Below are 17,497 nucleotides of genomic sequence, written 5' to 3'. Positions count from 1 at the left end.
TACCACTCACAGTAAAACACAATGTGCAAGTAAAGCTGAACTTGTTTCTGCTGCAGTAATAATACAGAGGAGCCAGCACAGCTTCCTTATCTCAATTTTCTGCATCCAAGAGTCCTAGAAATGCTGTGCCTCTATTGCTTCCATAACTTTGGAGGTATTGAATCTCTCTGCAATTAAACCAACATAAATAAGCAGTAATTCAATTGAAATCAGTGGAATTCATGTGAGGGGAATACTTCATGTAAAAGAGAAGGTAATTAGATTTACCCAGTGTAGATGCAATAATCTCTTATTAATCGTTTAAGGAATAAACTATGAAACCAAATTCTCTCATAATCTCTTAAAAGGACATTATGGACCTCTTGCCCACAGCTGTACAATTGTTGCCCTGTTCCTTTAGACCAGGGCATCCAGAACATCCTACATCAGCAGTTTGTTTTTCTCATAGGTTAAATTTGTCCTTTTCAAAACAATGAGAGAGAGCAGCCGGGGGTACAATCAAAACTGCATTTTCAGTTCAGCTTAATTGAGTGTGCTTTCCTTTAACAAACACTTTACATTACTGCATTGAGTTGTTTTCATAACTGCATTCTTACATACCAATACTGCTAATTAGGACAATTGTTTCTCCTTTAAAAGGAAAGAAAAAAACAATTTGTCCAAATGATTTGCTGCTATTCTTGAGCATTCATTATTGCTGATTAAAAGTGAGGTTACAGCTATTCAGGTGAATATTCTAACTTTGTTTCACCAAGCTTTTTTTAATGCTTACATAATTAAAGCTGAGAGAGGAAAAGTGGCTTTTAGTATTTGTTACATTCCAAAAAGTGACATGTGTTGACACCAACAAAATCCATGATGGAAACAAGCCCCATTTGCTCAGGTTTAATGCAGATTTGTTTCCTTTTACCATACAGGGACTCTCATCACTGCTGTTGAGGCAGCAAAAACCACTTGTCTCCCACCCACACATCAGGATTGGAATGAGGGAGAGGTTAAAGCCTGACTGCACAAAATAAAGATATAAATGCCTAATAAACACATAATCAACCCTCCAAACACATAAACCAGTTTGGGTATTCGTCAGTGGTGTCATAAGCTGCATATGAGGATGGCAAAGGAGCTGGACTGACATCTCACCTGACAACAGGAATCAGGTTTGAGTGGTTTTTGGTCATTTCAGAATACATGAAATGACCATATCCAAGTCTGAGCTCCACACAAAACAGCTAAAACAACTGCAATTGCTCAAAAATACACTCAGGAAGAAGTCAGAAGAGACTGAATATCAGCAGGGTTGTGCCAAGCATGTCCTAATGTGCTGCTGAGGTTGCTGTACAGAGCTGGGGGTTTAGACCGTGCCCCCCAAATTGTGCATGTCAACCAATGGTTTGGCTGAAGGCATTTTCACCCAAAATAAAGAGACAGTGCATCCCCCTGTGCCCAGGAGACACTGTGAGTTTCCATCTTACCCACTCCAAAGAACAGCCCTGAACTCTGCTCTGCCCCTTCCCCAAAAGGAGAGACAGGAGGGTTCCTGCTGTGGAGCAGGATGGGGCTCTTGCTCTCTCCTGATGGGTACAACAGTCCCCAGAAGGATAGCTCAACACTTAAAAGGACACTAGATCCACAAATCCTGCTCCACAGGACACCTCCTTTCTCACTGGTTGAGGATGGGGATGGTCCTTAGATGAAGGATCCCAAGTATACTTGTTTCTAAAGAAAGTACCCCAAATTGTTTCTACATATTTTCCTCCCTGAGGACAGATGAATTTGGGAGCCCCAACATGAAAGCAAGTGCCTTCTCACAGTGTCTTCCTTGGTATTAATTTAAGAAAAGAAGATAAATTCAAGGCACAATTAATGCAGGAATCAGGACGTTCATGTATTGGCTGGTGTGGGGTTTGGACTGTAGAATAAAAGCCAAAAGCCAGGAGCTGCAACATTTAGTGTTGAAAAAGCCTGAATCCCCATATGGACTTAGCCCTCATTAATTGCTTCAAGAAATCTGTTGAAATGTGGCAGCTTGGAACTGACCCCCAAATTCCTCTGGCAGGATGAGTGACTTTGCAGTGAAGTGCATTTCCTTAACCAGAGTTAAAACCTGCTCCCAGCCCACACAAGAGAGGTGGGTGGGTTTTGTACAGACTTGGGCTGCCCAACCACCCCAACACATCAGAAATCTTCCTGTGACACAGCTTTCCATTACAGCATTGGGGTGAATCCTCTTGCTTTCCTCCCACAAATTATCTTAGGGAAGGCAAAGGGATTAGTCACAGGCAGGAAAAAAGAGCATTAGAAGCTGTATGTACACAAACTATTTCTCAAAAATAGTTCTCTCTAGACAATAAATCAGTCTTTCAATAGCACTCACAAGTGGCTTAGAGCTTCTAGCTCTTGGTTAGAAACAGCTGAAAAACATTACATAGAAATGTTAAAAATATATACACCTTTTAGAGGGCATGCATTACTAGAGTTTGGAATGACAATCAAGCCCATCTACTTAAGGGCTTTAATTGTATCCCTCCTTTGAAAAGCTCCCTCTCTTGCTCACCACAACTGAGCACAGCTGTAAATCTTGCAGGAGAAATGTGAAGTCTAAGTGCCCATTGCCCAGCAAGAGGGAAGCTCAGGAGAAGCCAGGAAGAAGAGTGACTTTACCTCACTGAGCTGGCATTAGAGCTAACACAACATAACAACTTTTTTGGGGAGGAAAAGAAAAACCCTAACATGTTGTTTAATCAGCTGTGACAACAAAGTGATTTATGACAAATTATTTGCTCAACACACTCCCCCTTAGGAAGACCTCAGCCCTCACCCACGGCTCCTTCTTTCCTTCCATAAACTTCCAGTTCTTCTGGAAGTTCCTTCTCTGCTCCTTCCTTCCTCCCATTCCCTCTCAGTCTTTGCACAGCCTGTGATGGGCAAAGGACAGATGCTCTTGTAGCAAAAGCCATGTGGGACAGGCTGGGACAGATTTTTCCCTGCTTCTTACTTTACTCAGGTGTTAAATAATCCTTCTGTACTAAACAATTGATTTCCATGACACTTGTAGCAAACTGACACAAGATTACTCTTATTTTGTCAATTTTAGTTAAAATTGGCTGCAAGTTCAAAAGTTAGGAGATTAGGAAAGTGAGATAAATCCTGCCTGTGGTTCTGTTGGTTTATTTTTCATTGGGTTTTGTTTGTTTGTTAGTTGTTCAGAAAAAAACCTCAAACAAATAAGCACAGATATGAACCATCTCAACAGCATTTCTAATTTCTATGCTTTAGAAGTTAGAGTCACAAAAAACTTGGCTATTCTGCCTCCTCTCTACTCCATCAGAAACCTCTTAAGGATCAGTTACTTGATTTTTCAGCCCCATTTGATAAACTCTCATTTCAGAACTCTGCAAGGTTTCCTTGAAACTAAATCAGTCATGCATGGAGCTTTCTGTGTTTTAATTAAATCCTGAAATCATCAATCATTTCAATCTTATGACTTGAAAAAAAAAGTATTTATTTCCAATGGAAAACGTATCCAGCATTTGAAAATGAGACGAAAATGCCTTCAAGGCAAATAAAAATGTATCAATTATCATGTGCTAAGAATATACTCATTTGAGCCCCATCTCTTTCTTCTGCATTGAAGTATTAGGTCAGCAGCTTGATACAATAAATTATTACTGATATGCAATAACCTTAGCTGTTCGACCCAAAACTCAGAGAAAACCAGACAGTGCAAAGGAAGGAGGTCCAACATTCAAAATTCAGGCAATATCCAGAGGACATTTAATTTAGGGCCCTTGAATCATGCAAAGAGCTTAGGTATGGGTGCAACTTCAAATATATGATTAGTCATGGAGCTAAGTAAATAATTTCAGCAGAATCATCTAATCTGTTTGTTTACTTCCACAGCTCTCATCATGTAGCACCTTTTAATATTCACATAGGGTTATGATTAGTGAGTTTAATCCTAAAATACAATATGAAGAAAGGAGGAACAACTGTATTCACTTCACAGTAGGGAAGGTATGAAGTAAACCTGTGTGCCTAAGAGTTTGTAGGGTCAGGTTTACACTAACTAGACGTGAAGTATACAACCAGGTGAGCAGCAGCACCAGCATCTCAAACAACACCACAACACCAAGTCCAGAGGATGGAACAGGACACCGGTATTAAAAGATAAAATTAAAGAAAAAAAAGCACAGCACCATATGTGGTGAAATGTAAATTTTGCACTTCTTTAAGGTGCATCTCATTATGTATTATAGAATCATATCTCTCTACCAAATACCAGCCCCAAAAAGCACGTGAAATCTTGGGGACGGTGGTGCGTCCACCATAACAGAGAAATATAAACACAGAGAAACACTTCAAAGAGTTGCAGAAGAACAACATCAACAGAATTGCCTGTAAGAGGGCACATGCATCTGACTTTACAGCAGTGATACTCTGCTATATAAAGTTGTGTAGATGTAAGGACTATGTTCATCACTACCTAAAAAATGTTAATACAAATTTGACCTGGACAGGTACAAGCGCCCAGAATTTCTACTGAATTCAGCAGAATGCCCAATGACACACTTTATCTCAGTTATTTATTTTTCATGCTGGCTATGCAAACACACCGTGGCAAGAAGTTAAAGCAGTGGCTAGAGCATTACCTGGTCCCCCCTAGTTTCACTCCACAAACCCTCACCTCCAAAGCATTTTATCCCGTTTGGAGCAGGCACACGGGTTCTGACCATTCCAGCACTGGATGCTGAGAGGTCGCAGCACCCTGAATGCCCCATCCAGCACCCTCCCGGGTCTCAGCCCGAAGGGGTCACCCCTGTCCGGAGGGACGGAGCCCATCCGGAGCCATCTCTGCCCCAGCACCCCGCAGGCGGCGGCGGGACCCGGGCAGAGATGCTGAACTTCGCCAAGTGATGGGGGGCTGGCGGGGAGCGCAGGGATGCTCCCCGGGTTGGGGAACACTCTCTCAGCAGTAGATTTGGGGACCGTGAGCCAAGAACGAGAATGGGGCATCCCTCCCGCCCCAGCGAGCCCCGCTGCCCGCGATGCCGAGCCCCGGCCGCTCTTACCTTGGAGCCCTTGCCGGAGCAGCGGACGTGGTTGCTCACTCCGGCCGTCTGGTTCATGCTGGGAACGGCGGGCGGGCGGCAAAGTTGGGCTTCGGGAGCGACTCTCCGAGGAGCTTCGGAAGGGGGATGGCAGCAGACAGGGCAGGACGGGCTGTGCCGGCAGCGGGATTGTCACCCCGCGCCGGGATTGTCACCCCGCACAGGGATTATCACCCTGCAGCGGGATTGTCACCCTGTACCTGGATTGTCACCCCGTGCCGGGATTGTCACCCCGCGCCGCCACTCTACCCCCGGCCGCGGGGTCTGCGCGCTGGCGGCGCTCCCGCCTTGCCGGCTCCAAAACAAAACCCGAAGCACCCCCCGGCCCTGGCACCGCTTTCCTCCCCCGCCCTCCAAAGCAGAGGCGAGGCGAGCCCGGCTCCGCCCGCCCCCCGCGCTCCGGGGCCGCCGCGGCTGCGGGGAGGGCGAGCCCGGCTCGGCTCCGCTCGGCTCCGCTCCGAGGGAGGCTCCGCGCTCCGCGGGATGCTCCGCGCCCCGGGGTCCCGGCTTCGCCCCCGGACCCTCTCACTCCTTCAGCATCGTTTTATTTAATCCCTCACCCGCGGCGTGGGCAGCGGGAAATCGCGTTAAAGATGCCGCGGGTTCCCGTAGAGCTGGGGTTTGACCCGCTGGTGTTTTGGTTAGCCAGTCCAGCGCTTAAGAGTGAAAGAAATGCCGGGCAGATGTTTCCTCACGACCAAGCTGAAGGATTTGGGTCTCACTCTTTTTGAGCAATTCCTTTTCCAGGTGTGCTAGAGTTCAGGGTTTAGGGTTTGGCTTTTTTGTTGTTTTTCGTTTTGGTGATAAAAGAGCCGCACAAGCAGCTCTGCTTTGCTGGTAAAAAATTGCTGCTTTAACTTTGTAGGGTTTTTTAAAAAAACAAACATAAAGTATTCATGTTTGGGATATTATTGGGGTATTCTTCCTATCTTCGGTCCACCCCTCCACTTCAGCCATGAGGTCAGACACCACCTCCTCTTTTATTGCAATAAAAATATGGCAAAACTCAGTTCACAGAGTAGCAAAAGAAACAAACAAACAAACAAACCCCCCCAACATAGTGTATGTTTGAGTAACAAGATCTGGATAGTCAAGGCTAAAAGGATCCACACTTCATCTTATCAAATAAGGGTTTCTTCTGTCTTGGAATTGATCTATCCAAATAGATTGTTTCAAGTATTTTTAAGCTCCTACAGCATACTTTAAAACCTTTAAATAAATAAAACCCTTTCTGGATGCTGCAGAAAGAACAGAAATATTTGCTAGTCCTGCCCCAGAGCCTGTGCTGCTTTAGAGAAGCTCAGCTCCCTCTTTTCTGAAGGGCAAACAGCCCACCTTTTACTGGCTGCATCTTCTGGCCATGTGGCTAAAAGAGATGTAAGGAGCCCATCATGGAGGCTGACAGCAGAATAAAGTGTAGTTAAAAGGTAAATTTAGTTAGAGACACTTGGTTTCAGCTCAGAGGCAGCAGAGAGGACCCAGTGCCACGCTGTGTGGCCAAACATCCCTCTTGTCAGAGAGCACACTGCTTTTGAGATGAGAGTGGCCATCTGAGGACTGGTTTTATCCGAGAAACAAGTCCCTCTGGGCACAATCCACCTTGTCAGGGTCAGTCTTTCCCCCTCAGGCAGCTGTCCTGTTGTAATAACCACACTCTGCTCCTGAATCCTGCAGTGTCAGCTCCTCCTTAGCTCACTGCTGCCAATGAGTCCCCCTCAGGGACAAGTGTCCCACCAATCTCAGTGAGTGCTGGCACCCTGGCTGTTCTATCAAGCATGCTCAGCCCCCACATTATCACTATTCCCTGCTACAGCTCTATGATGGCTTCCACTATTTTACACTAATTAAGATTTGAAGTTTCCTACTCTGACTGCTCCGTTCAAGTGCTTTGGTTTTCATACCTTCCCAAGGAAAATGCCTGCTAATAAATCAAATTATACACTTAGAATTGCATATTTGATGGGGCCTGGCATCATTATACTCTCTCAGCATGATTTGTTGCACAGAGACATGCAGAAGTTCCTAGATTATTTGCAATTGTACAAGTGAGCAGAAGAAATTTTGGGACAAAAAAAAAAAGAGAGAGATGGGCCAGAAAAACTGCCCAAAGAGATTTCAAATTCATGGCAAACCCTTCTGGCCATTATATGGAGAAGGTAAAAAATCTGTACTCTTTTCTCTCTCTTTCTCATACAAAAAATATTTTGCATTATAGAGATGGATCATGAGAGTGTTGTCCCACTGGGTTTATCAGATTTTTTTTTTTTGAAGCAAAGCAGAAGAAACCACTCTATTCCCCATTTCTGAGCAGAAGGCCCCTCTGCATTCTGCAACCAGTGAGAGCAGACAGGGAGTCTATTTTCACCATAGGGCACATTCTGTCTTATTCCCTGGCAAGAGAGACACAAGGAAATCTCCTTGTCTCTCCCACTTTTCTACTTAATGTCTGTCCCATCATGGGCACCTCCATTCTTACCTAAAACCAAAACAAACCCTATGGCTCTGAACCTGCCTTCTTTATAGGAAAGGGCAATTTCCAACTGAGATATCAGGGAATGTTCACAGAAAATGGATTTTGCTTTCAAAAATGTCAGCAAGCATGTTGATGTTTACTAACTCTTGAAAGGAGGCTGCTGAATGCATGGTGGAAGTGCAGCCTTTGAAATTTGGGAGAAATTGATTCCATTTCAAACTCTGCAAAGGTCTCTCTACATGATCCTGGGAGGAAAAGAAATCACCAACATCTTTTTTTGCCCATCCCACCTCTGCCTATCTATTTTCAACCTCCCCAAGGCAGGACATACCTGTGCAAGCCTACAGTGTCCACCATCATTTTGGCCCTTGTTTCAGTGAAGGCCCCTAACTTCTGCAGAAAACCAACAGTGAAATCATTACAGCCTATAGTTTTTAAAACTAGAGTGGTTTATATATCTAGAAAAGAACAGACAATGCCACAAACAGCACAGTTTTCCAGTGCCTGTGAGAAAAGTAAGTGATTTGTAGATTAGTATTCGTAGACTGCTTAGTGAAGTGTGAAGGAACAACAATATACTGTCATATAAGCTGTGGCATATAAACATCCCTTGGCATTTTACACTTTGAAAAGGATTATACATAAGCTTGGCTGAGAAGAGTATTAAAAAGGAATCTCAGTCATACTTTTTGGGAACATTTAGTAATCTGTCTTTGGAGCTGAGGTAAAGCTATGCAAAATGAATGCAAGGAAATCCATGCAATCATGACATAAGACTCAAAAACAAAACAAAATTTTAAAGCCAAAGTTATGCCAAAAAATTTAATAATGTGTGAAGGACTTTTTTGAGTTCCTCAAATTCATACTTTGCAGATGAACTCTGTAAAGCTGAATGAAAATCAAAACTGAAATCCAGAGTTTTACATAATTATCCTGACTCCATCAGCTGAGTCTTTTGAAGAAATATCCAATGTCACAAAACTCAAAGAAAAAACATAGGACTGCCAAGACTGTTCCATGCAACTGGTTTCAAGTTCCAGGTTAGATTTAGATTAAGATCTTTGAAATATTTCTTAATGTTTTAAGTTCTTCCCAGGAGCCTGTTTTGATCTAAATTTAAGCTGTCTGGGGCATGGTAACACTGCTCTCTGAACTCCAGGGGTTTTGAGGTTTTCTCAATAACATGGCAAAGACACAACCCTGCTGATTTCCTTCTCCAATATTTTCAGTAGGAAGCTGCCTGAGGTTAGTCCAACACCTCACCACTCAGTAATTTTGGACTCCACTTGTGATGTAACCAGGAAAGCACATCCATTTTGAACAGGTCAAAGCCACAGTACAGGGACACAGAAATGGAAATGTTAACTGGCACTTGTACAGAGTTCAAAGTGCTGCAGAAACCACCAAGGTTCACCTTGCTCCCCACCTCAGCAGAGAAATGTGGTTGAAAAACTGGTTTAGGAAAACAGAAAGATGAGCAGTCAACATGCAGTGAGGGCAGAGAAATGGAGAGCATGGGAGACAAGGAGGATGTGAAAATTGAGACCATGGAGTGCTAGAGAACACAATTCCAAAAATCAATGCAGTGATGGATCAGGAATGAATGCAAAAAGCACAGCACAGGAAGGCTATAATTAGATGGTTTAGTCATAGCCAGGAGCCTGACTGAGCTTTTTGAATCCACTCAAGTGGACAGAGTTAGTGCAGAGTTTGGTTTGATTGTTACAGTTCTTCTCATGACAGCAGCACAGAGCAGGCTCACAGGAGCTTTCAGTCTCCCTACAGCAATGAAGGGTAAAAGTCCATTAACACACACAGGGCCCTCTCTCTAATTTTCTTCTAACAATGACAAAGTGATACCTGCAGACAAGAGCATCCTCTACTGCAGCTGTGCTTCTGGGAATGGCGTGGACTCAGCAGAACTCTGAAACACTTGGGCATGTTGTGTCCACACTGTGCTCTGTGGCTCTGCTGTGGAACTGCAAGGAGGCAGGTCCACTCTCCCTTTTCTTTCATTGCTACCACAGTTGAGGTTAATCAAAGATAAGATAATGATGGAGAAAATGCCTGTGTAACACTGGTGGGAACATTAAAACTCCCCAGAACAGAGACATCTCTATAGACTTCCAGATTTGTCATCAGGCTGGGAAAAAGAAGCATTTTGAGTACCCCAAAATCTTGATCATGTAGAGAAATCTCTTCTCAGCAGACCCTATCATGACACATCTGTGTTGACTGTAAGAGGGAGAATATCCAAGCTGCTGCTGCCAGCACAGAGCCCAGCTTGGTCCAATATCCACTCCTCAAGAAGGATCAATTTCAGTCCTGTGCATTCAAAGCCAGATCATGGAACTTCTACAGCCCCCTGCAGCCTGCAGGCCTGACTGGTTGCAAAACTGTCCCTGAAAGAAGTTGACCCAGGTAGGGTCACAGAAGGATGTGAGCACAAAAAACTCCACACTTTTCTGGTCTTGTTTCTCTTGGTGTACTCACATCAGCTCCCATCTCAACCAAATCCATCCTATCTCCTCAATTTCCAATTTTATTTTTTTTTTTACCCGGACTGTTGTTCCCCCAAGATGTGATGGCAAAAGAGAGCTTAAAAAGCAAAAACCAATTAATTCTACAATGCTGGACTCCTCTGCTCTCCCACAATATTCCTCCTGCTTTTCCCTGCCTGCCTATCTCATCCCACTGCCGTAATTCATGAGCAAGTGGTTTCTCAAACACTTGAGCACAAACATGGAATGTGGGCTCCAAACTTTGCTTTTGGCTCAGCTGCTGATCCACTGAGTCTTTTCAGCTCCCTGGATCATCCACATTTTCTTCCAGCTGCAGGTCAGCCAAGCAGCTGCTCTAACACCCTTGGGGCACAGAAAACCTGCTAGATTTGGTAAAGGAATTTAGTGGAAGCAAAACTCCCAAGTTAGTTAGAAAACAGCCAACCTCACCTTTATATTTTGTAGGTCACAAACAGCCAACATCACCTTTATATTTTGTAGGTCACACAGGCTCTAAATTCATGGATTACCAGAAAGCCCCATCTAAGGTACTAAATCTGCATCCCTTGAAAGTTTTGAACTTGCCCAGAGGAGAAATTGAGGCTTACAAGGCCAAAGAACACATGTCCAGGGTGAACATCCACAGTTTGGGTTCTTTTTCTTCTTAGTATTTCTGGGGTTTGTTCCTGCTTCTGGAACTGCATTTTATTTTATGCTATGCAGCTGCTGGATAAGCAGTTCTCTGGCCAGATGCATGAACACTCCCAGGTGAATGCTGTAACTATTAGGATGTTTTAAGCATGGCATTATTAAGTAATAATTTACTCATTCCATTTAGTCTAGGAGGTCTCCTTATCGAGGAATGTTATTCATCAGCACCACTCTAGCTCTCACTCTAATTTATTTATACTTAATGGCCTTTCAAAGACATCTCTCCACATTACTTTCAGGCACCAGAATATATATGGGATATTAAATCACATCATGATACATGGCATGTTACAAAAATATTGCATAATTTATATAGATTATAAACATAAGAAAAATCATCCAATAAACCCTGCCATCAAATGTTCTTCAGGCTAGATTAAGGCTACATGAGCCCTTTTAATATAATAAATTAAAAGAGAAATAATTTCATTCAAATCTCACCTTTGCAGAAGAAGAAAGTTGAGTGAAGCAGATGAAAGATTGGTATATCTGCATTCAAAATTAAGAGCATCAATCTAGCTAAAACTCACCTGCAGGTGAATGAGATGCTTTTGGCAGTGATGCCATAATCCTGATGACCATGAGGCAGTAAGACATTTTGGCCATGCCTGAGTTGTGTGATATGTTCAAAGAGCACCTCTGACCCTTGCACTGGTCACCACTTACATGCTTTGAAAGTTAAGGTCACCTCTGAACAAACTGCCAAACAATACACAAAGTCCATAATAATCACAAAGAAAAAAGTTTACTAGATACTACCTAAGTTTCTCTTTAGAGAAGACTGAAGGGAGATCTTTTACTTTGGAATATCTTTGGAAAAAAAATTTAAAACCTTGAATTTTTTAAAAAATTAAATTTTAAGCTCCACAATATCTCATAAAAAAAAATGAAGTTTAGGTGGAATGGCTGTCTCAGAGTTGCTCATAGGAGCAGTAATCCAAGTCCATTTCCCTGGATTTCTCAGTTGCTCTTCACCTGTCATGCTGCAGAACAACTGCCTCTTGGAGAAGCGCTAAAAACCCAGTGGGGTTTTTATGGGGTCTGCAGTTCCTCAGTGGATCATGGACATCAGAGAAAGATAAGGAGATTTAGATCCACCAAAAAAGAATTTTTATAAGGGATAACAATATTTTGAAATCAAAACATTAAAACTGGTCAGCAAAAAACATTAAACTCTTCCCCCAGTGGTTAGGAAAATCATTGGAGATTTTTCTCTGAGGAGGTTATGAAATCCACACTGCCCTTTCTGGGATGAAAACACAGGATTTCTCAATGGTCAGTTTTGATGGAAAATTCCCAGGCAGGCTCCGTTCTCATTTTTGTTCTGTGTGAACTACTTCTTAGTGTGAAGGATGTGCAACACAGACATGCAGTATCCCCAAGGCAACTAAAGCATTTGCTTAGATGGAAAAGGAACAGTAAAAAGATGCTTTAAGGCAAGATTCTTGAAACCAGATCAGTTCTTCTGAATGCTTCAGTTACTGGACAACAAGCCCAAAAGATATTCCTCATTTTCACAAAGTGCTGAGCTGCAAGCTTTCACTCCCTAAAATCAGGTGCTTTTAAGAAGACTTGCATTAGGCTCCTGAAGAGTTCATGTAGCAGCTTCTGAGCTCTGAAAAGTGTTTTTAGCTGTTTATTTGGTCAGCTTGGAGTGGAAATCAAGGTAAAGGAAGAAAAACCCATGTCCCTCCAGTGTGTAGTGCCCTATGTCACAGCCCCCCACACCTCTGACTGGGCAGTTCCTTCTGGCTTGAAGGGTCTTTGTTCTCCCTTTACCCTCCTATTCTCAACAAGGAAGAGAAAGTTAAAAAACAAGTAATTCAAAAATATTTTCAACCCCAAACTTTAGAATGATTCAATTTTCTGCAAAATATTTTCTTTTAACTACATCAGTGCAATGTATTTAATGGCTGGCTGGCTTCTCATTTGTTAGGGACAACCACAAACTCCCTGCTGTCTTCCAAGACCCACTGTTCAAACCTCCATCTTTTACAAGCCAAAAAAAAATGTAAGTTGATGAAATAAACTCAAAAGTAGTTTGTTGAAATAAACTCCAGTGTTTGAAAACTGCACTCACGTGTACAGAAACACAAATAAGCTGATGAAGGTGACAATAACTAGTAAGAGCTGCACAGAAGCAATCAGTCTGTGTTCCCTTTTTGTGTTGTCTCTCTAGTGATGCTGGGTTGATCAGGGAGGTTTGGTACAGATGTGGGTGGTGAGAGGCAAGCTGGGGTGGAATATCCATTATCCCTCATTTCAACACTTTGGAATAACCCAAATCATGGCTGAAGCCCTGGGCTGGGACCCCACACTGGAGTCCTGTTCCCATCATGGCCACCACAAGCTCTGAAGGAGTCAAATAGCCTAAAAACACATTTCTGGAGAACTCTGTAGCAGAAACATGAAGCAACACAGCACTGAAATTCCCAAACTCTCACACAAGATTGGGAATGATGGCCCAGGAGTCCATCTCACTTCCATCCTACCACTTCTCAAGCATTTTAACTTGCTTGCAAAAAACAACCTAAACACAGGAAGTACTCAGAGATACCTGTCAAAAAACAAGGAGTAAATGGGGTACAATTATTTTGTACATAAAGATTTTTCAAGTTTTCTTTACCCCTTCAGCAGCAGAGCAGCAGAGGGGAGGGTTTAGCCTTGAATGCTCAGTTTGGGGCAAGTTTTGTTTATTGCCTGAACAAAGCAGACAGAAGAGCAGGATTGGTGGCTCTGCAGGCCAAGATGGGACCAGGAATCCTCTAACACAGGACTGCAGCTCCTGCTCTGTATTGTGAGGCCAAATTTGATCACAAAGGTAGACTCTGAAAGGCAGCTGAAGATGACAATTTCACATCAGCCACAAAATTTTTGTAGTTTCTGGCTCATTTCTCACAAACCTTCTACAGCTCCAGAAGAGCTGGTCTCAGAAGAGTTCAAGCACAGTTTTGGCACCAAGACAGCTTTTTATACACTGACCAAAACAACTTTGTGTATCTTCTAGATCACAGTTTCCTACTAAAGCCTGATTTAGCAGCATATTAGTTACAGCCTGAATTTAGAGTAAATTCAGCCTGAACCCACTCTCCTCCATCTCATCCTCAGAGCTCTTTGTTCAGACTCCCCTAATCCTGTTTTCCTGGATCCTCCCCACCTCTGCTCTTCAGCTGCAATCCTACCTCACCCCAGTGCTTCCCACCTCTCAGCAGAGAGTTACAACAGGTCAGAAAACTGCAACAGGTCAGATGATGCGGTCTCTGGTGCCGAGATGACCCCAAGGTGTTGGAAAGTCTCTTTTTTCCAGCCCCGAGACCGAAGAAGAAGATGGGATTCCTTGGCTCTCGTTCTCAAGGTTGTTTATTTTTTTCTTATAAAATACATTCTCTTTCTCTGACATGCTGACATCTGTCCAGCAGGTTGGGTTGAGGCACCTGATCGCCTTCCGGGCGGTGTTATCTTTTTATACTAAAAATTATGTGTACCTTATTTACAATAATTTTCCAATATCTATCACCTATGTTAGACAGTCTGTCTCTACTCTAAACCAATCCAGAGGTGTCACCATCACAGCAGAAGATGGGAGATAAGAAGAAGAAGGAGAAAGGACAGGACATGCCCCGATGACTTCATCTTGCCTTTTGAACCCCAATTCTAAATCCCCAAAATCCTATTTTTTCACCCGGTGATAAATTCACTATCATTCTATTCAAACCCTTGTGGCTTGTAAATCCTCACACAAAGTTGGTAATTGTTTCCATGGGCTAAAATCAAAGGCACAGGTGTTTTTGATCCCATGCCAAGGTCTCTGAACACCTTGCCAGGGTCTGGAGCCATCCAGGGCAGCCAGAGGAATGTCCTGGGTTCCAACAGTCAGAAAGTTACAACAGGTTGGAAGGTTACACCTGGTCATGCAACCCAACCAGCTGAAGGTAAGCTCCTGGTTGGGTCAGGTCTATGGGCCCCCTAAAATGTGGCTGCAATTAAGCTTTAGATGGTGCCTTAGGTCAGCCTTTCCATCAACACAATCATGGGGCATTTTCAGGCCCCCCAAATTAAGTCTGGGTTAATAGAGCCTGCAAAGCCTCCTGCCAAGGGATATCAGACATGTACAAAACCTATTATATCTGAAAGTACCCTGGTAGTACAAATCCTGAAAATACATGTTAGAACATATTCTATTTAAAAGGGCATTCCAGCCTCTACATTTTTTTATGGCTTAGCTATGGCTTACTTTTTGCTTGTTTTAGGTTTTGGGGTTTTTTGTTTTGGTTTTTAAAGCAGGCAATATTATCTCTTTAGGGGTTTTTATTGTGGCATTGCATGGGAACAAATTTTAGTTGCCGGGGAAGACAAAATGGCATATCCCACAGCAAATACATTCAGGAGAATTAATAGACAGCAGGGGAAAACCTTTGAGGCGACAGATTCTCTGTGCATCAAGGGCAGCAAATGAAGCAATCATTGTTACAGCAGTTACCAGGAAAACTAGTCATGCATTGCTGTGCAGGTGTAAGTACCTTTTCTTATTTTTTTCCCTCCTGCATGCTTTTTCTGATGTCTTTATCAAACCATCTACAGAAATAAGTTTTTCTATATGGAGTTCTAAATAAAAGTGAAAATCACATAGGAGCTTAGAGAAAACTTGGCAAGAAGGTGCTTGTTAACTTAAATGAATCAATATTTAACAGGCAGTTACTTTGAAACACAGAATGTGTCTAGACTCTGCCTCCACCTCCGTGTAAGAGATCAATGAGGAATAATTTGCACTATGGTGATGACACAGTCAAATCCCAGCCAGCAACTCAACACCACACAGCCACTTTCTCACTCCCCCAGCAGCATAATGGGAGAAAGAATTGGAAGAGTGAGCAAATTTGTGAGACGAGAAAAATACAGTTTAATAGAACAGAAAAAGAAAGGGAAATAGTAATAATAAAAGTAAAATAGCTAGAGTATACAAAACAAGTGAGGTCACCACTCACACGTTGCCATCATGGGCAGAACAGACTTGACTTGGGGAAATTAATTGGTTACCAATCAAAGAGAATAGGGTAATGAGAAATAAAAATTAAATCTTTAAATACCTGCCCTCCACCCCTCCCTTCTTCCTGGGTTTAACTTTAGTCCCAAATTCTCTGCCTCCTCCCCCACAGTATCACAAGAGCACAGAAAATGAGGGTTATGGTCACCACACAATGTCTCTGGTCTCCTCTACCAAACCCTTGCCATGCAAACCCTGTGCAGTTCCCAGCATTAGTATCACACTGAATCCAAAACACAGCACTGTGCCAGCCATTCAGAGGAAAATTAACTCTACCCAAGCCAAAACCAGAACAGTATCCACCCCTTATCCTATGCTGTGACATCAGGTCCAACATTTTCCAGTTCATCCCAATTAATCATGATCACCTTTCCTGTCTTTTGATATACACACAGTGTGTTGGATTTTTGCAGGTTGAAGTCAGTTATGGTTCCATCACCACTGTGTTTGTCTGGCTCTATCACCAAAATTCATTAGTGAATTTTTGGGTGATTTTAATGCAATGATGTTGATACAGCAGATGGTCAATCCAAAACACAACACTATACCTGCTGGAAGAAAGAAGTTTTAACTCTTTCCTAGTTGAAATCAGGACAGATGCTTTATAGGGACCCCATCCTAAAGAATTGATCATTGAAATGAAAAAGCTAGCAATACAAGTAGGTACTACCTAATTCTAACTAATATTGAAGGAATACCAAGCAAATTTTTAAACCAAAAAAACATTGTGGCTTTTGTAGTTAAACCTGTAAAATCTCTTAGGGGTTGTGGTCTATGTTAATTACAGTCTGTCTAGGGAGGGGAGGGGGAAGTTAAGTTGATCTTTTTAGTGATGAGTTATTCAAAATAAAAAAAAAAAAAGAAAAAAACCACAAAAAAATCTACTGAAGCATTACAGTCGAGGCCAGCACTGTGCACTGTGCCATTGACCTGGCACTGCACATGTGAGCTTCCGTAACAGCACACATACAGCCTTAATCTGACAAATAAATTAAGCCACTGGAGTGCTCTTGCTGACCTGCTACATTTAGAATTAATCAGTGCAGGACTGATTAAGGGGTATGTTATTAAGATATTACAAATATAAAACTCCTATTTTATTCATTAAAAGTTACACAGAAACAACACCCAGCACTGGCAATCTCTGAAAGTACAGGGAGTTTTGTTGCAAAAGAACTGGATTCCAGCTGTTGTTTTAGAGTCATTTGGTCTGTTTTAGGTTCTTCTCAGGAAAGTTTCTGGTGAGGCCATCTCAGGATGGGTCTATGGGATGGCAAAAGGCAGAGGAGGGGTCAGGATTTCTATGCCTTGTCCAGAGCAGATGGGATCTCACAATATCCCGGTGCTGAAAATGTTCAGCTGAATCTGCAGATCCCAGCTCACCTGAGTTAGATGGACAAAGAGTATTAAGGGTGACTCAGCCATAAATTCCTTTAGTGTCACAATCAGCAACACAAGCTTTTGTCGCTCTTACTTTTTGTTCTAAGGTGTTGACTGCAATAAATGGAACACCCATTTGACACTGAGGGCCTCACCAAGATCTTGGAAACAGAGATCCTAAATGAAGCATTAGAAATTGGCAAAAAAAAAACCACACTGAAAAATAAAAATGCTGAAATGCAAAAAAGAAGTGATGCTCACTGAAAAAAAAAGCAACTCA

At 42.6% G+C, this 17,497-nt stretch overlaps 1 protein-coding gene across 1 annotated transcript in view; it reads right to left on the bottom strand.

Annotated features, from left to right (window-relative positions):
• The window catches only part of DPP6 (dipeptidyl peptidase like 6), a 571,605-nt gene extending 566,120 nt beyond the window's left edge, over positions 1–5,485 (bottom strand). The window contains exon 1 of the mRNA XM_064703886.1: positions 5,070–5,485. Coding sequence (XP_064559956.1) covers positions 5,070–5,126 — 57 coding nt within the window. The 5' untranslated portion in view covers positions 5,127–5,485. The remainder of the gene's footprint in view (positions 1–5,069) is intronic.
• Positions 5,486–17,497: the final 12,012 nt, after the last annotated feature.

This window comes from Zonotrichia leucophrys, chromosome 2 (assembly GCF_028769735.1).
Source record: "Zonotrichia leucophrys gambelii isolate GWCS_2022_RI chromosome 2, RI_Zleu_2.0, whole genome shotgun sequence".
NCBI classification, from domain to species: Eukaryota; Metazoa; Chordata; class Aves; order Passeriformes; family Passerellidae; genus Zonotrichia; species Zonotrichia leucophrys.
This window is presented reverse-complemented; position numbering and strand designations above follow the sequence as displayed.